The 20,741-nt window shown below is 40.1% G+C and overlaps 1 protein-coding gene across 1 annotated transcript in view; it reads left to right on the plus strand.

Moving 5' to 3' along the window:
* The first annotated feature begins 346 nt into the window (after positions 1–346).
* Positions 347–20,741, plus strand: part of crb1 (crumbs cell polarity complex component 1) — a 108,979-nt gene continuing 88,584 nt past the window's right edge. Inside the window, exons 1-4 of the mRNA XM_061884047.1 lie at positions 347–356; positions 14,685–14,921; positions 17,178–17,373; positions 17,482–17,621. Of these exons, the coding sequence (XP_061740031.1) occupies positions 347–356; positions 14,685–14,921; positions 17,178–17,373; positions 17,482–17,621 (583 nt within the window). The remainder of the gene's footprint in view (positions 357–14,684; positions 14,922–17,177; positions 17,374–17,481; positions 17,622–20,741) is intronic.

A 20,741-nucleotide genomic window follows, 5' to 3' on the forward strand; every position in this document is an offset into this window, starting at 1 on the left:
AACCCGATTTCTTTGGCGACCACAGGTTATACAGAGTTCAACTAAATGTGATCTGTTCTTACACTGCTCACCGAAAGTTAGGCCTATTTGAGCGCATTCTCTCAACCGGGGATGCGCAAATTAGTGATGGGATTTATGGCTCTGGGAGCCGAATAATGAAGAGGAACTGTGCTTATTTTTTGGAATTTTGCCTAACGGTCACAATCATTATGAGAGACAAGAACATACACGTCTTTTTTTTTTTAGGATTTTAAAAATGATAAAAAAACGTTTGAAAGATGCGGCTACTGGGAGTCGCCTGGTAACCTTTAAAGCCCTCTAAAACAACTTCAAAATAGAAGCGAGCATGAAGGAAGGTGAGACGTTGAAGCAGACGGAAACCGAGAGAGTGGGTGAAAATGATGACTGTATAAATGTGGAACTTGGAGTCAAGCTATTTTGACATAAATGGAGTGCTTACCCAAATAAACCGGAAAAAAGGCCTGGGCCAGCTGGAGCAAACACCCAACTGTCCATTGAATAACTCATTATAATATTTATCAGGATTTTTGCAGTACCATCCATCCATTTTCTACCGCTTATTCCCTTCGGTGTCGTGGGTGGCGCTGGAGCCTATCTCAGCTACAATCCGGCGAAAGGCAGAGTACACCCTGGACAAGTCGCCCCCTCATCGCAGGGCTCTAGCTGGCTGTGTACAAACAAAACATGAAATGTGGGCGAATATTTAAGCTACAATAAAAAAAATTAAAATAAAAAAAAAGTGCAGTTCCCCTTTAAGAGCCATTACAAATCTTGGAAAAAAGATAGCCGATCAGCTCACGAGTTGTTGTCAGTAAGGCAGATATATATAGTGATGTTATGAGCTAGGTAACATAAGAACTCCGTTACCCAGCATGCCACAGTAACCGCATGCCACATATTGTACCATTTGTCCCGGCAAGAAATCTGCGTTCAAAGAACTCCGGCTTATTAGTGATTCCCAGAGCCCAAAAAAAGTCTGCGGGCTATAGAGTGTTTTCTATTCGGGCTGCAGTACAATGAAATACCCTCCTGGTAACAGTTAGAGATGCTACCTCGGTAGAAGCATTTAACTCCCATCTTAAAACTCATTTGTATACTCTAGCCTTTAAATAGACACCCTTTTTAGACTAGTTGATCTGCCATTTCTTTTCTTTTCTCCTCTGCACCCCTCTCCCTTTTGGGGGGGGGGGCACAGGTCTGGTGACCATGGATCAAGTGCTGGCTGTCCAGAGTCGGGACCCAGGGTGGACCGCATCGGTTGGGGACATCTCTGCGCTGCTGACCCGTCTCCGTTTGGGATGGTCTACTGCTGGCCCCACTATGGACTGGACTCTCACTGTTATGTTAGATCCACTATGGACTGTACTCTCAGTATTATGTTAGATCCACTATGGACTGGACTTTCACAACATTATGTTAGACCCACTCGACATCCATTGCATCCGGTCTCCCCTAGCGTTTGTGTGGGTGTGTGGGGGGGGCATCCCACTGGGTTGTGAGTTTTTTCCTTGCCCTTATGTGGGCTCTGAATGAGGATGTTGTTGTGGCTTGTGCAGCCCTTTGAGACACTTGTGATTTAGGGCAATATAAATAAACATTGATTGATTGATAGCCCCGTGTAGTCTGTTGGATGTAGACATGCCGGCAGCTGGATGTTATTGACAGCACGCTTTTAAGAAGTCACCCAGCACACCTCGTCTGCATCTTTTATGATTAGACAAGGCAACACATATATTTTCCAGGCCGTTTTCAAGAAGGATATTCATCTTGTGAGACCATGTCGGCCAACCACCAAAGCTCGCTCAGCTGTCCCGGTGATGAAATGTCACTTCAGATATTTTATTTCTTAAAACCTTGTTACATTGTTTAATGCATCCAGCGGGGCATCACAACAGAATTGGGCATGATAATGTTTAATTCCACGACTGTATATATCGGTATTGGTTGATATCGGAATCTGTAATTAAGAGTTGGACAATATCGGAATTTCGGTTATCGGCTAAAAAGCCCTTATCGGACATCTCTATACAGCACCCTTTTTAAAAACTGTGTTAATCCAAGTGTATGAAATGGCACCAATGTATTATAAATAGTGTATTTTTAAATATTATCATCATAATGGTGTATTTATATATCTTAATAGGACTTTACCGCTCGTCTCAACCCCTCCCCCTGTCTCTTTATTTTGAATGTGATTGAGGCTCCTGATGGTGCTCCACTGGAGAGGACAAGTGTGTGTGTGTGTGTGTGTGTGTGTGTGTGTGTGTGTGTGTGTGTGTGTGTGTGTGTGTGTGTGTGTGTGTGTGTGTGTGTGTGTGTGTGTGTGTGTGTGTGTGTGTGTGTGTGTGTGTGTGTGTGTGAGAAGTGGCTCTGGTCAACACAAGGAGACACTAAAGGCGGCAGCAGCAGCAGAATCATCAGATATCTCAATATAACACGTTGAGGTTTAAGTCAAGCAGGATGTTTCCCTGTCACGATTATGGATGTCATTCGTTTTTGCCGATTAAAATCACCTGCCTGGGCTGTTCTCATCTCACTGCTTGGTAAGGGACCTCTTTCCTCTCTAACATGCGCAATTGAATGCTGTTTATCCTCAACATGGACTTAACTTTCGGCTGAAATGTGTCAGTGATGCCAAACTAGTCTGTTTTATGCCTCACTTCACGCCTGCAAACTTCTACAAAACCTGTTTCCATATGAGTTGGGAAATTGTGTTAGATGCAAATATAAACGAAATACAATGATTTGCAAATCATTTTCAACCCTTATTCAGTTGAATATTCAACAAAGACAACATATTTGATGTTCAAACTGATGAAAAAATTGTTTTATTTTTGTGCAAAAAATCATTAACTTTAGAATTTGATGCCAGCAACATGTGACAAAGAAGTTGGGAAAGGTGGCAATAAATACTGATAAATTTGAGGAATGCTCATCAAACACTTATTTGGAACATCCCACAGGTGTGCAGGCTAATTGGGAACAGGTGGGTGCCATGATTGGGTATAAAAATAGCTTCCCAAAAAATGCTCAGTCTTTCACAAGAAAGGATGGGGCGAGGTACACCCCTTTTGCTGCAGTCTAAGCGCCGTCTTTTTCATGGACGCCCCTGCTTATTTCAGCATGACAATGCCAAGCCACATTGAGCACGTGTTACAACAGCGTGGCTTCGTAAAAAAAAAGAGTGTGGGTACTTTCCTGGCCCGCCTCCAGTCCAGACCTGTCTCCCATCGAAAATGTGTGGCGTAAAATATGACAGCGGAGACCCGGGACTGTTGAACGACTAAAGCTCTACAAAAAACAAAAAAGGGAAAGAATTCCACTTTCAAAGCTTCAACAATAGTTTCCTCAGTTCCCAAACGTTTATTGAGTGTTGTTAAAAGAAAATATGATGTAACACAGTGGTGAACATGCCCTTCCCCAACTACTTTGGCACGTGTTGCAGCCATTAAATTCTAAGTTCATTATTATTTGCAAAAAAATAACAAAGTTTATGAGTTTGAACATCAAATATCTTGTCTTTGTAGTGCATTCAATTGAATATGTGTTGAAAAGGATTTGCAAATCATTGTATTCCGTTTATATTTGCATCTAACACAGTTTCCCAACTCATATGGAAACAGGGATTTTATGTACAGCACTTTAACAGAAGAAGCATAACAAAACCTACAAAATAAGCAATTTGGCCTCTTCTTTGTGATATCTGACTCGCATGTCCCAAGTGCATGATCAGAATTTCAATTACAATTCTGTGTGGTAACATCATTGCCAGCGCTGATGTCTGTAAGAAAAGCAATGCATATGACAAAAAAGGACTCTGACAATGGTGGGGGCCCAGCGCACGGTAATGGGGGGAGTGGACAGAATGCAGACACTATATATGGAACCCCGCCCCCACACGTTGTTATCACTGCTGAAACACACGCAGGCTGACCAGATACATCAGTGTACATGCATCAGACTGAAAGGGATGTCAGGTGTCCCACATGTGCCATTAGAGGGTCTCCAGATAGGGTGAAACAAAGACCCTTAGAGGCAATTTACATTTAAAAAGACTACAGGCTTTGGGAGGGGATGTGTGGTTGGCTGGAGCGCTTGTGGACTAGTGAAGGACCAGTTGGCCTATTGCAGAACCACGTGTCTTCATTTTTACTCCGAAATGCATTTCTTTAATGGTGTTTGAGGGTTAAATCTAGGCCTTTAATAATGTAATACAAAACCCAAAACCAGTGAAGTTGGCACGTTGTGTAAATAAACAGAATACAATGATTTGCAAATCCTTTTCAACCTATATTCAGTTGAATTGAGTGCAAAGACAAGATACTTAACGTTCAAACTGGAAAACTGTTATTTTATGCAAACATTAGCTCATTTGGCGTTTGATGCCTGCATCATGTTTCCAAAAATCTGGCACAAGTGGCAAAAAAGACTGAGAAAGTTGAGGAATGCTCATCAAAAACTTATTTGGAACATCCCACAAGTGAACAGGCTAATTGGGAATATGTGGGTGCCATGATTAGGTATAAAAGTGGCTTCCATGAAATGCTCAGTCAATCCCAAACAAGGATAGAGCGACGTTCACTACTTTGTGAAAAAATGCGTGAGCAAATTGTCCAACAGTTTAAGAACAACATTTCTCAACGAGCTATTGCTAGGAATTTAGTTATTTCACTATCTACAGTAATATCATCAAAAGGTTCTGAGAATCTGGAGAAATCACTGCACGTAAGCGATGATATTACCGACCTTCGGTCCCTCAGGCGGTATTGCATCAAAAACCAACATCAGTGTGTAAAGGATATCAACATGTAAGCTCAGGAGCACTTCAGAAAACCACTGTCAGTAACTACATTTCGTCACTACATCTGTAAGTGCAAGTTAAAACTCTACTATGCAAAGTGAAAAAGCGAAAAAAAAAAAACAACCAGAAAACTAGATGAGCAAGCACTTGGCAATAGAGACAGGAAAAAAAACTCTTCCTAGGGAAAAAAAACACAGAGAAGAAATCAAGCTCTGTTGGGTTGCGAATAAAAGACAGACAAACACAGGTAGGGGGACAGACGGTAGATAGAGAGACTCATGTAATCTTATAATTTATACAGGTTGTTATCAGAAACATGGTCAGTGACTTACAGTAGAGTTGGGCCTAATTTTTAAACTTTGATCCCTATTTTCCATGAGAAGTCCACTGATGCGAAAGAAAGACGTCACAGATGCAAATACATCCATCCCATCCATCCATTTTCTACCGCTTATTCCCTTTCGGGGTGGCGGGGGGCGCTGGCGCCTATCTCAGCTACAATCGGGCGGAAGGTGGGGTACACCCTGGACAAGTCGCCACCTCATCGCAGGGCCAACACAGATAGACAGACAACATTCACACTCACATTCACACACTAGGTCCAATTTTTAGTGTTGCCAATCAACCTATCCCCAGGTGCATGTCTTTGGAAGTGGGAGGAAGCCGGAGTACCCGGAGGGAACCCACGCTTTCACGGGGAGAACATGCAAACTCCACACAGAAAGATCCCGAGACTGGATTTGAACCCAGGACTGCAGGAACTTCGTATTGTGAGGCAGACGCACTAACCCCTCTGTCACCGTGAAGCCAGATGCAAATACAGTACAAGCTAACTATAACTCCTCAAGTTAAGTGCGCCATTAATAATCCTAAACTAATCTCTGTTAAGGCATATATCGTATCATAATCACTGGAGGACAAGGCCAAACGTGTTAGACACAGAGGAAGAGCAAGCAGAAGCAGGCAAGCTAATCGCTAAGCTAGCCGCCCCCCAAAAAAAGGGTTATACTCGTACAGCGCTTTTCTACCTTCAAGCTACTCAAAGCGCTTTGATACTATTTCCACATTTACCCATTCACACACAGTGATGGCGGGAACTGCCAAGCAAGGCCCTAACCACGACCCATCAGGAGCAAGAGTGAAGTGTCTTGCTCAAGGACACAACAGACATGACGAGGTTGGTAGAAGGTGGGGATCGAACCAGGAACCCTAAGGTTGCTGGCATGGCCACTCTCCCAACAGCACCATATCGTCCCCTAAATTAGCCTGTAACATTACAATAAACATTTACTTAGTATTAGGTAAAGGGAAGACAACTCGATCCATTAATTGGTAGTGTTGATACTAGCACGGGTAGTAACACCATATCATTGATACTAGAACGATTAGGTAGATTTTTTTTAGTATTTACAAACTCAAGTAACAAGGAAGGCTCTGGAAACTGGAGGACTTCCAAGGCAAAAACAGAAAGATTTAAAGAAGTAATATATAGTAGTTTTTGCTTTTGTGTAGTTATTTTGTACTACAGTGGTTCTCAACCTTTTTTCAGTGATGTACCCCCTGTGAACATTTTTCTAATGCAAGAACCCCCTAAACAGAGCAAAGCATTTTGGTTGGAAAAAAGAAATAAAGAAGTAAAATACAGCACTATGTCATCAGTTGCTCATTTGTAGTGGTCTTTCTTTAACGATTTGGAAAAAAAGTATAAAAATACTCTAAAAACTTGTTGAAAAATAAACAAGTGATTCAATTATAAATAAAGATTTCTACACATAGAAGTAATCATCAACTTAAAGTGCCCTCTTTGGGGATTTGTAATAGAGATCCATCTGGATTCCATCCATCCATCCATTTTCTACCGCGTATTCCCTTTGGGGTCGCGTAGGGTGCTGGAGCCTATCTCAGCTACAATCGGGCAGAAGGCGGCGTACACCCTGGACAAGGGCCCATCTGAATTCTTGAACTTAATTCTAAACATTTCTTCACAAAAAAAGAAATCTTTAACATCAATATTTATGGAACATGTCCACAAAAAATGTTTGCTGTCAACACTGAATATTGCATTGTTGTATTTTTTTTCTCACAATTTATGTTTTGTTGAAGTATTATTCAATAAATATATTTATAAAGGATTTTTGAATTGTTGCTGTTTTTAGAATATTTAAAAAAAATCTCACGTACCCCTTGGCATACCTTCAAGTACCCCCAGGGTTACGCGTATCCCAATTTGAGAACCACTGGTGTACTATATTGACTTTGTTTTGATCAAACAATTGTATGTTATAAAAGAAAATAAGTAAATTGTTTAAGTATTAAGTTGACATTGTTACACTGTTAATAGCACTTACCATAAATACATTGGAAAATGTACTGTTAATGTATGTTATCCGTGTTGAAGCGATTTCAAAAGAGGCAGCATAAAACCCTGATCGGAACATCCCTACCCAACAAATAGACAACAGGATATGTGTAACTGTTTCTTTTTATGAGGCTTTAAAAACAAAGTGAAAATGTTGTGAAAGTGTACCCATGTTGAAAGAAACTTGCATGTATGTTCATGTTAGAAATATTGATATTCATGTATTGGTTGAAAAATCCCCATGGGAAATTTGTTGTACATTTTTGACCCTGCCTCTTAAACGAATAAAAATCAATAATCGTTGGGAATCGGGGACGTAACCAGGAACCGCAATTATCCAAATGATGCACAACCCTACTTATGTGTTTGTCTGTGCCATTAAGGTGTGTACTATATTTTGAGGGGATTCTTGAAATTTCAAGTAAGTCTGACTTCTGGGGTTACATTTTGGACTTTAATAGCAGTAGGGGTTGCAACATACTGTCAAGACGTGGTCTGTGGTGTGGATTGTTTTCCCGAGGTGCAAAGCGATTGGACCGGACACGACGTGAAGGTAATGACACATTTTAATTATACTATAAACAGGAACAAAGAAAAGGGACACTCAGTGGAGGTTCAAAATTTGACTATGAAAACAAAAACTTGCACTAAGGCAAAACTATGGACATAAAACAAAAACTTGCACTATGGCATGAATAACGAAAAACTTACTTTAAACGAGGGAGGAAAATGGGTCTTTGGCATGGATACATGGGTGTGGAGGATGAGTAGAAGGTGATGTCGCCAGGCTGACTACCTGGCAACTGTGGCTTAAATAATACTCTGGTGATTGAAAACAGGTGCGTGAGTTCAAATGAATCAGGTGAAACTAATGGTTGTCATGGAAACAAAAACAAACCAGGGTGTGCAAAAACAGGAACTAATGGAGTCAAAAACAAAACAGTACATAACTAAACAGAACATGATCACACAGACATGACACATACATGGTATACAACAAGTATAAATGTTTATATTTAATATTAGGGTTATTGTTTTCGCCCTAATTTCACTCAACTCAATGACTCATTTTGTAGCTATTCTAGGAACATCCACACATACATCCATCCATAAGTCAAAATGACAACTACAAACACTTGCCAGGGCTTATTGACAAGGTCCATATATGTTTATATATTACTCGATCTCAGCCACAACTATTTTGTTGAGCAATCTGATATCAGCCATGCCATTCCTTACATTTGTTTGTTTTAAACATATATTATTTGTGGAATAAAGAAACCCAACATAGTAAAATCTGCCATTCAAATTATATTATTGATTTGTTTCCTGTGGTTGATGACGGAACAAGTCAAATGGTCATCGCTTATCAGAACTCAAAACTAGCTGTTGGCTAATCACATTAGAATTTTAATAGGTTCTTACTTGGGCCGTGCCCCTGTTCTCCATAGATTACTTATGAAAACTGGTCGAGTCATATGGCTTAATTTTGCTGCAATAAACATCTTCCTTTTCCCTCATCCACATAAGTCAGTCGTGCTGAGTCCACTCTGGACGCGGCTGCTCTTGTAGAACAGTGCAAGCTGTCTTTGAGACTGATTGTCCTCCACCAATCAGGAAGCACAAGTGCCTCCTGTAGGGTGTCGTTGCACTTTTTCCATCTTTAAAATCAGTACTTGGCTTGATTACAGCCTCGGGGTGAGGTTTGCTGCGGATATATTTGTGCTCCAGAGCGTCATTGTGTTGCAATTTTAGCTTAGTTGTCATGCAAAACCCACTTCACATTCATGCAATAACCACTTTGTTCCTTTCAAGATCATTCTTGGAGTGAAGAGGAGTGTTTATCATTCACAAGCGCAATGCTCGGCTCGTCGGATTGTGCAGCTCTGCCTAACATAAAGAGCAGTGCTTCTGGGTCTTTCCAATTTGTTCTGCCTGGATTACGGGGATTTAGTGATGCTTTGATAGAAACCATTTGCTTGAGATGGGCGGTCGGCATTGTGTGAAATCCGATGGTTCTTTAGTATGTGGTTCTGGAGATTTATTGTGTTGCTATGATATTTTACATATCCTACAAACAGTGAGCGACCTATTAAGATGTATCTGTCTTTGCAAAAGCCAAAGTGTTTCCACACACTGGACTGCAATGATGGCCTGTTCATTTCTCTTCATCCGCTTCTTTTCTGGTATTCGCCATTCTTGTTTTGATGACTGATGACCGGTAGACAGACTTGCGTAACAGTAAACGTGTTTATCTTTAAAAGTTCTAAAATCTATAAAGTCTGCCTATCCTTCACAGTACTTGTGAGAGACAAGAAGACAAGGGTTTTTGGTTTTTTTTGCATTCTAACTTGTAAAAATTGACTTGTTCTAGGTTGTTAGGAATGTAGCTAATGGGAACAATTTAGGCTGCGAATCTTTGGGTGTCCCAATTCGCGATTCGATAATATATCGATTTTTTCGATTCAACGCGATTCTCGATTCAAAAATGATATTTTTCCGATTCAAAACGATTCTGTATTCATTCAATACATTGGATTTCAGAAGGATCTACCAAGTCTGCTGATATGCTTGCAGAGTAGTAGATTTTTTTAAAAAAGCTTTTATAATTAAAAGGGCCAATGTTTTATCAACTGAATGCAGTAATGTAAAATTGTTTTAACTATTAAACACACCAAGAATATGACTTATTTTATCTTTGTGAAAATATTGGACACAGTGTGTTGTCAAGCTTATGAGATGCGATGCAAGTGTAAGCCACTCTGACACTATTGTTCTTTTTTAAATATTTTTTTAATTGTCTAATAATAATGTAAATGAGGGATTTTTAAATCACTGCTATGCTTAAATTTTAACTAATATTTATACTGTTGTTGATAATATTAATTTTTATTTCTCTACTTATGGTTTGTTCTGTTTCGTGTTTGTGTATCCTCAATTGCTCTGTTTATTGCAGTTCTGAGTGTTGCTGGGTCAGGTTTGGTTTTGGAATTGGATTGCATTGTTATGGTATTGCTGTGTAGTGGTTTGTTGGATTGATTAAAAAATATATATATATATTACAATTTAAAAAAAAATAGATTTAAAAAAAAAAAAGACAATCGATTCTGAATCGCACAACGTATTCGAATCGATTTTTTCCCACCGCTAAGAACAATCCATTCTGCCTCTAAAGTACTTTAAAATGCATTAAAAACAAACAAAAAGACGTCATTTAGTTCAATTCAGTTAAGTTTCAGTTTATTTTCAAACATGCATACAATACAATGCAATGTGAAACGTATTTCCAGTTGTTTCATTACAGCTCGTCCGAAAAGGAGTTGGAAGAAGCAGATCTTTAAGTTTTATCCCATTTTCTTTTTCTCTGTTTGTAGCAAAACAGTGACTAAATAAATAATACATACATAATAAATATACCATAGATAAGTAAACAAATATTAAATACATAAATAATCATTATCTCATTAAAAAAAGGTTCAAGATGTTCATCATAATTGTTCTTTTTTGTACTTTGTGAACACGTAGTTTGAACAGTCTCTTAAACTAAATCATATTGGTGCTTTGTTTGATTTACTTGTTTAATCCATTCCATATTTTAATGTCACATACATATTATTGATTTAATAAGTAAATAAAGGGTTTGTATGTTCTCTATAGCCATCCATCCATCCATTTTCTAGCGCTTATTCCCTTTGGGGTCGCGGGGGGCGCTGGTGCCTATCTCAGATACAATCAGGCGGAAGGCGGGGTACACCCTGGCCAACATTATGTACTATTCTAATTGATCTTTTTTGTAACACCATTAGTGAATGAATTGCACAATTTGTAGTAGTTTCCCCATATTTCTGCACAATAACTCAGATAAGACAACACTAGTGAGCAGTAGAGAATACGTATTAATTTTTGGTCCAGAACATATTTTGCTTTATTCATTATTGACGTGTTTCTTGCTACATTATGTTGTATATTTTTTTAATTTATTTATTTGACTTTTTAAATTTTGCATGGCCTTGTGATTTTAGGATATGAACCCAGGCTGTGCATTGTCTATAAAATAATCCATGGACTTTTTTTTTTTTTAGGGTTCAAGAGGTCAGTTTTGATTTCCACATAAGAACGTCATTGTTTGACTGATTTCAGTAAAAAGTTGCCCGAATCCAGTTCTCAAATGTATCAATATTTGACTTAGGCGATCTATATATACAACATTTTTGCATTTTTCATGACATATTTCTATGGTTATACATTCTAAGATATTATCAGGATCAGTTTTAATTGAAAACACATTTTCAATTGAAACGTGAACCCAGGAATCAGAATCGAATTGAACCCTGAATTCTTGAAAGATTCAAATCCCTACTTAATATGTAGAGCAACATTTGACATAATTGAAAAGCTCCAAACACACACTTAAACACTGACACTAATCTCTTGGAAATGAAAGAAACAGAAAAAAAAGTGGATCCCAAAGCTCCGTCTGGTGTGATCACCATGGAAATTAATTGAGGGGTTTACCATGGAAGCTAGTCATGATTATATCCAGAGGCCCTTACAGTTAACAAACTTGTTATCAGACAAAAATGCTGCAAAAAGCTTTTGTGTGAGGAAAGGCTACACGATTACCATGCCAGATTCTGTAAGATTTAACTGAAAAGCAGGAGTGCTTACCCAGTTTCTTCTCACAGTCCAAAAACATGCATGTTCGGTTACCTTGAGACCCTAAATCCGATTTATTCTACAAATTTGTGAAAGGGGCCAGAAAGCTTAAGACTGGTGGGCTGGACTTCTCTCTTGAATATTAGTCTGATTTTGTATATTCCTGAGAACCAATGTCCACTACAGTGGACATTTGTTTTTGGTCTATTTTATCAGAGTTACAGGAGCGCTCTGTGTTTTTAAGGGAGTTCTGAAAAAAAAAATAGTCAAAGATCATCTCAATGACACACTCTGGGGTTTTTAAAAATTGTTTAGCTGAACTTGTCACGTTCTATGGTCTGGATCTTGTTTTTTGTCATTTTCGGTTTTGAACTCCATTAGTTCCTGTGTTTTGGTGCACTAGTGTTTGTTTTGGTTGCCATGGTTGCATATGATTTCCAACTACTGCTGGTGTTCGGACACACGCACCTGGCTTTAATCAGGAAGACACTATTTAAGTCTGTAGTTGCCAGGTAATCTGCCTGGCAACATTATTCTGTTTTTGCTCTGCCCATGCCATAGTCCTTGATGACATTGTTTATGCTCTACTGATGTTCATTTCTTGTCCATAGTTTATGCTGCTCGTTTCACGACACAGTAGGTGTTTTGGGTTTCTTTTTTGGTCCATAATCTGCCTAAGCGTTAGTTTTTGTTTCCTTAGCCAAGTTGTGCCTCCGTTGTGAGTGCCTTTTGTTTGTCCTTTTTTGAGTAGAAATTAAAATATGCTCCTCCCTTCTACCGATGTCTGGTTTAGTCCGATTGCATCCCGGGAAAACAATCCTCGCAGCAAGCTGAGGAAAGATCCACGTCCTGACAGAACTTGCAGCCCACCAGTTGAATAGCCCACATGATTAAGCAGAGAGGACCTGCAATGGAATCTTGAGGAACACTACTAATATAACTAAATAAGTTGAACAAATTACCACTGACAGCATCTGTTTTTATTTTTATTTTATTTGCTTACTATTCCTGATTTCATACAGTATTTCCATGTTTCTTTTCTCTTTCCTTTTCTCCCCCTTCACTACACTGTAACTCTGTTAATATTTTATTTTATTGTAGTATTTTATTGATTTTTTATGTTTTCACTTTTAATCAACTTTTTTTTAGTGTTTTTATTTGTGTCTTGTTGCTTTTACTGTTTATGTGGAGCACTTTGAAGGACCTTGTGTTGAAATGTGTTGTACAAATAAACTTGCCTTGCCTCTGACGAAAAAAAAAGCTATACCAACATGTTAGGTACATAAGTCACATTCCATCCATTTTCTACCGCTTGTCTCTTACGAGGTCGCGGGGGTGCTGCCAAAAAGGAGAGGACGTAAAGGGGTGCCTTGAGGAATGCCTCAGTTATGTTAATCACAAGTTTGGACTCCAGCGTTCTATGTTTGCTAGCAAGGCTCAAATGTCAATGCAAATATCTGCCAATTGTCATGAGGCGGGGGTTTACGCATTGCTGCGAAGTTTGTTTTCCCGGGATGCAAACGGACTACTCTGGACAAGGCGTGCAGGTAAAAACATGATTTAGTCTTCTCAAAAAAAGGTGAAAACAAAAAGGCGCACAGGGCGAAGGCACGACTTAGCGCAGGAAACAAAGCTAGCACTTAGCCTGAACTATGGACATTAAACAAAAATTTGCAAACTGAATGATGAATGAATAAACAAAACTTACTTGGCATGATGCAAGCAATCACATGACACGAGCAGCGTGAAACAAAGCATGAAAACTGTGGCATGAAAGGAGCAATGTCGCAAGGGCGACTAACTGGCAAAAACAGGATTAAAAATTAGTCTCGTAATTAGAGCAGGTGCGTGTCCAAACATCAGCGGCAGGTGAAACTAATGAGTTGTTATGGTAACTAAACAAGAGAGTGTTAACGGGAACTAAAATAGTCCAAAACTAACAGAAAATAACAAACATGTTCCCGACCGGGCAGCATGGTTCCAGAGGGGTTAATGCGTCTGCCTTACAATACGAAGGTCCTGAGTAGTCCTGGGTTCAATCCCAGGCTCGGGATCTTTCTGTGTGGAGTTTGCATGTTTTCCCCGTGACTGTGTGGGTTCCCTCCGGGTACTCCGGCTTCCTCCCACCTCCAAAGACATGCACCTGAGGATAGGTTGATTGGCAACACTAAATTGGCCCTAGTGTGTGAATGTGAGTGTGAATGTTGTCTGTCTATCTGTGTTGGCCCTGCGATCAGATGGTGACTTGTCCAGGGTGTAGGCCGCTTTCCGCCCGATTGTAACTGAGATAAGCACCAGCGCCTCCCGCGACCCCAAAGGGAATAAGCAGTAGAACATGGATGGATCGATGGTGTGAATGTTGTCTGTCTATCTATGTTGGCCCTGCGATGAGGTAGTGACTTGTCCAGGGTGTATCCCGCCTTCCGCCCGATTGTAACTGAGATAGGCACCAGCGCTCCCCGCGACCCCTAAGGGAATAAGCGGTAAAAAATGGATGGATGAATGGATGATCCAGACCACAGATCAAGACACCAATGTGGTCTAAATTCCTCTATACAGGAGCACTCTAGTGTTTTTAGGAATTTGCTGCAAAAATGTTTGTGTCCCAAGTTTTCAATTGAACTCGGGGGGCGCCGGGCCGCCAGTTAAATAGCCTTGCTCTAAATTGTCCATTGGTGTGAATGGTTGTTTGTCTTTTTGTGCTGTGCAAAAGATTGGCAACAGGTCCTTAGTGTAGCTCCACCTCTCACCAATTGGCCAAAAACATGGTAAACTATGACAATGATATGGGAGAGTTGATATGTATGTTTCAGGTATGTTAATACCTGTAATTCTGTGTGTTTATAGGTGCATCAGCTTTGGAGCCGCTTCCAGCTGTGGATTTTTGCTCACCGAACCCGTGCCAAAACCAAGCCTTGTGCCAAATCCGTGGGGATGGCTACGCGTGCTTCTGCGTGCCGGGCTTCCAAGGTGCTCATTGTCAGATTGACGTCAATGAATGTGCTTCTCAGCCGTGCGTGAACGGAGCCACCTGTGTGGACAGAGTTGGCCGCTACTCCTGTCTTTGTCCATCCGGGTTCACTGGTGAGTGAAGAAAACACAGTGCTGGATTTGTCAGCATTCATCAAATACAAAACAAAATGACGTACATGTTGGCTGAGGGGAACTTTAGTTGCTGAAGCCCCTAACAGATAAATAGACACAAGCATTTCATACTTAATATACTACAAGTAGCAAATATTTACAATTCTATCCTTTCTTCAAAACTACTGCAATTCAGCAATAGCATCCTGCTCATAACAATAGTAAGGAACATTGGCGCTGTTCTACAAAACCAACTATATCCTGCTACCCAAAAATGTACAACAATTCTTCTCAACAAAAGAGGAGAAATGTAACCTTAGAGGAAAATCTAATTTAAAACATCTTTATGCGGCTAAAAGTCGTCGCCTCTTATCACATAATTACACAGTAATTTGGACATCTGTGTTGCTGAATCTTTTGCAATTTGTTAGATTAATAATGGAGACTATAAAGAGAATGCTGTTGGTGGAAAGCGGTGGATTGCAGCTGCCTTTAGCACCGAGACACAGCCTGTGTTTCTTTGTTTGTTGTGAAGCTTTAACACAGAGCGGTCAAGCGAACATTTTTCTCTACGTTTTGGATGGGAAAATTGTGATATTAAATCGGCTCTTACCGGAGACATCAGTGGAATATGCGACCTCCTCCTGCAGCAGCTGTCAAAAAAGGCAGCTGTGGTTCACCGCAGCCATCCGACTTTGAGGTATGACTTTACAATCTCACTAAAACACTATTAAAACAATAAGCAGATAAGTGATCTTCCAGAACTATCCTAGTAAATGTATCTAATTACATCTGAAACGCTCACACTGCTGCCGCCCGGAGCCGTCGCTTTTTCTTATTTTATTTGTGCTTCACTAGTACTTTCCTTATCCACAAATCTTTCATCCTCGCTCAAATTAATAGGGAAATCGTCGCTTTCTTGGTCCAAATAGCTCTTGCTGCTTGAGGCTATGATTATAGACAATGTGAGGATGTGAGGAGACCTTACACCGGTGACGTCACATCTGCTATTTCCGGTAAAGACAAGGCTTTTTTATTAGCGACCAAAAGTTGCGAACTTTATCGTCGATGTTCTCTACTAAATCCTTTCAGCAAAAATATGGCAATATCGCGAAATGATCAAGTATGACACATAGAATGGACCTGCTATCCCCGTTTGAATAAGAAAATCTAATTTCAGTAGGCCTTTAATAGACTGTTCAAACTACAAGTGTTCACAAAGTACACAGAACAAGAATTATGATGAACATCTTGAACCTTTTTTTTTTTGAGACAAAGATTATTTTTGTCTTTCATATTTGTTTGCTTACAATGGTATAATATTTATTTATTATTTATTGTTGAATGTTCTGTTACGGGCTTCACAGTGGGAGAGGGGTTAGTGCGTCTGCCTCACAATACGAAGGTCCTGTGTAGTCTGGGGTTCAATCCCGGACTCGGAATCTTTCTGTGTGGAGTTTGCATGTTCTCCCCGTGAATGCGTGGGTTCCCTCTGGGTACTCCGGCTTCCTCCCACTTCCAAAGACATGCACCTGGGGGAAGGTTGATTGGCAACACTAAATTGGCCCTAGTGTGTGAATGTGAGTGTGAATGTTGTCTGTCTATCTGTGTTAGCCCTGTGAGGAGGTGGCGACTTGTCCAGGGTGTACCCTGCCTTCCGCCCGATTGTAGCTGAGATAGGCACCAGAGCCCCCCGCGATCCCAAAGGGAATAAGCGGTAAAAAATGGATGGATGGATGTTCTGTTACAGACAAGGAAACTGGATAAAATTGCTATATTATGAAATATGGTAGAATTAAATAAGCTCTGCTTCTTCCTACTCCTTTTCGGACAAGCTGTAATGAAACAACTGGAAATATGTGATGCATTACATTATATCGTACGCATGTTCGAAATAAACTGAAACTGAAATATTTATTAGAAAGTTTGCTTTATCAATTTGTTGACTTTACCCAGCCTTTGTCATTCATCTGTACACTAAAAGTTATGCAGTACCTCCATCCCGTCTAACAGTACAAGACACTAATGGAGAATAGATTATTGTTCTGAAAGTTGCTTAAAAATATGCTTTCTTCTTGCTCAAACTGCACTTGGACCCATTCTTGTGGGCATAAAGTGAGGGGATATAGTAAACAATAGTGTTTTTGTTCCAGCACACAGCTGCTGTGGTATAAAAGCACGAATGATCACAGCCAGTCCACATTAAAGCTCCTCCCTTTCTCTCCTCTGATATCTGTCTTGCTTTCATTCTCTCAGGGGCCACTTGTGAGGTCCCGATTGATGAGTGTCAATCACAGCCGTGTCTCAATGCCGGCAGTTGCCACGGCGATGCTGGTGGCTTCATTTGCACCTGTCCACCCGGTTACCAAGGACACCAGTGTGAAATCAACATAGATGAGTGCCAGGACGAGCCATGCCAAAATGGAGCTCTGTGCATTGACGGCGTGGACGGGTAATTCGACTGGGCGGAAGCTTTGCAAACCTATTACAAAGTTCCTAAGAAGACATATTGGAGTCAATTTGGTTAGACTAGGGTTGATGTAATGCGATTGTGTCCCAGATACAGCTGTGACTGCTCACACACTGCCTTCACTGGCAAACACTGCGAGGGTCCAAAGCCACAGTGCGACTCTGAACCCTGCTTCAACAGCGCCATCTGTAAGGACAGTCAGGGTAATTACATCTGTGAATGCTGGCCAGGTAAATTACACTTCCATTACATACAGTAAAATATTGAAATATTGGAATTATATGATTAAAAAGGTATATACTTATATTGACTTTGTTTGCCTGCTACTCAGTGGCCTAGTGGTTAGAGCAGAGGTGTCCAAAGTGCGGCCCGCACTTAGCTAATCGTTTACCGGCCCGCCACACATTCTGCAAAAATAGCAAAATTGATAGTATCTCAAAAATTAAAAAAAACATTTAAAAAAAGTGGAATGAGGTGAAATCTATTGAGAAAAATGGGCAATGTTTACACAAAGCTGCCATGCAGGCAGTTTTTTTCCCCTTTTGTCTTTATTTCCTTTTTTCTCCATTGCTCCAAAAAAAAAGCACAAAAAAAATCCATGTTATAATGAATTATTACTTTAAAATTATCACTTTAAAATGTTTTTTATGGAAAACATATTGTATATGTTGTGTGGTTGCCATATAAAAACATTAACATTTTGACAAAAGAGCATAAAACAAACAAAATAATAGTTCAAACTTTAAATCGACAGATACATCTGAAGTTGATCTTGAAGTTTAAGTGTTAAAAGTAAAAAAAAAAACGAATAAAAATGCATCACTTTATGAGTGGGGAAGCTTTCGGATCTCAAATATATTTAGTAGGATTTTATTTAACTTTTCACTGTGATTACTCAAAAATATTAAATAATTAAAATCAATGGTGTCCTGCATTATTGATCTTTGAGGGCTTTAATTGCTAAATAAAGGAACTCTCCTGAAGGAATCAATAAATTAGGATCCATCCATCTAAATACTGCATATTTCAGTTTTACTATAAAAAACAAAGTTGTCTTTGACAGAAAAGGCATAAAACATTATTTGTTTGACTTTATATCAACCTCAAGTTGATATAGAGATTTACTATAAGCATTAAATAAAAAACAATAATAATAATCTGACTTATTTTTAACATTTTAGTTATTGAGACCCTCTATGCTCCCCAGGAGCCCTAAGGATAAAAAAAAAATCCATATATTTTGTTATGGTTTGAAAATGAAAAATATCAAAATGGCCCACGCATGCTTAAATTTTTCCGTGTGCGGACCTATGTGGAAAAAGTTTATACACCCCTGGGTTAGAGTGTCTGCCCTGAGATCGGTAGATTGTGAGTTCAAACCCCGGCCGAGTTATACCAAAGACTATAAAAATGAGACCCATTACCTCCCTGCTTGGCACTCAGCATCAAGGATTGGAATTAGGGGTTAAATCACCATAAATGATTCCCGGGCGCGGCACTGCTGGTGCCCACTGCTCCCCTCACTTCCCAGGGGGTGATCAAGGGGATGGGTCAAATGCAGAGGACACATTTCACCACACCTAGTGTGTGTGTGACAATCCTGTGTCAAAGGGGATACATGTAGCTCTACCACAGGTTGATATACCACTATGAACTGCAACCACAATTATAAAGTCTCCAACAATATTGATCAAAACCGAATGTTATTAGTGTTTCCAGTCAATTCACAAATAAAATGTCCTGCTATTTTTTCGCCCTAAACACATTATGTCGCACCTGGTCTGCCAGGGTATAAAAAGACAGAGCGGGAAGGATCAGTGTTGCCTGCTTGGTAACATTTTCACTACATTCAGTGAGTATTTAGATCCGTTTAAACACTCTTTTTCCAAAAAGAGACACATTTAGCAAAGATACATCATAGACTGATATACACTATATTGCCAAAAGTATTTGGACATCTATCCTAATGTTGAGAATCAGGTGTCCTAATCACTGGGCCTGGTGTATAAAATCAAGAACTTGGGCATGGAGACTGTTTCTACAAATATTTGTGAAAGAATGAGCTGTTCTCAGTGATTTCCAGCGTATATAACAGTCATAGGATGTTGCTTGTGGAACAAATCCAGTCGTGAAATTTCCTCGCTTCTAAATATTCCAAAGTCAACTTCGTTATAAGAAAAGTGAAGAGTTTGGGAACAACAGCAAGTCAGCCACCAAGTGCTAGGCCATGTAAACTGACAGAGAGGGATCAGCGGATGCTTAAGCGCAAAGTGCAAACACTTTCTGCACAGTCAGTTGCTACAGAGCTCCAAACTTCATGTGACCCTCCAATTAGCCCACGTACAGTACGCAGAGAGCTTCATGGAATGGGTTTCCATGGCCGAGCAGCTGTATCCAAGCCATACGTCACCAAGTCCGATGCAAAGCGTCAGATGCAGTGGTGTAAAGTACGTTGCCACTGGACTCCAGAGCTATGGAGACACATTTTCTGGACTGATGAATCACACTTTTCCATCTGGCAATCTGATGGACGAGTCCGTGTTTGGTGGTTGCCGGGAGAACGCTACATTTCTGAATGCATTGTGCCGAGTGTGAAATTTGCTGCAGGATGAATTATGGTGTGGTGTTGTTTTTCAGGAGTTGGGCTTGGCCCCTTAGTTTCAGTGAAAGGAACTTTGAATGCTCCAGGATACCAAAACATTTTGGACAATTCCATGGTCCCAACCTTGTGGGAACAGTTTGGAGCGGGCCTCTTCCTCTTCCAACATGACTGTGCACTAGTGCACAAAGCAAGGTCCATAAAGACATGGATGACAGAGTCTGGTGTGGATAAACTTGACTGGCCTGCACAGAGTCCTGACCTGAACCCGAGAGAACACCTTTGAGATGAATTAGAACGGAGTCTGAAAGCCAGGCTTTCTCGACCAATATCAGTGTGAGACCTCACCAATGTGATTTTGGAATAATGGTTGAAAATTCCTACAAACACACACCGCAACCTTGTGGAGAGCCTTCCCAGAAGAGTTGAAGCTGGATTAGCTGCAAAAGGTGGACCCACATCATATTGAACCCTATGGGTTAGGAATGGGATGGCACTTCAAGTTCATATGTGAGACAAGGCAGGTAGCCAAACACTTTTGGCAATATAGTTTATCTATCGCTCTTCTCAAGGTGCAGGGAATGCTGCTACGGGCCATTCCCCTAACTAAATGCGCTCACAGATCCCTGCTTAAACAGCACCACCTGTAAGGACAGTCCGGGTAATTACATCTGTGAATTTTGGCATCTTGTTTGTGACAGTCAAACAAATGACGAAAAGAAGCAAAAGGAAAAACGTGTTTTGTATTTCT

The sequence above is a fragment of the Nerophis ophidion genome, linkage group LG22 (assembly GCF_033978795.1).
Source record: "Nerophis ophidion isolate RoL-2023_Sa linkage group LG22, RoL_Noph_v1.0, whole genome shotgun sequence".
NCBI lineage: Eukaryota > Metazoa > Chordata > Actinopteri > Syngnathiformes > Syngnathidae > Nerophis > Nerophis ophidion.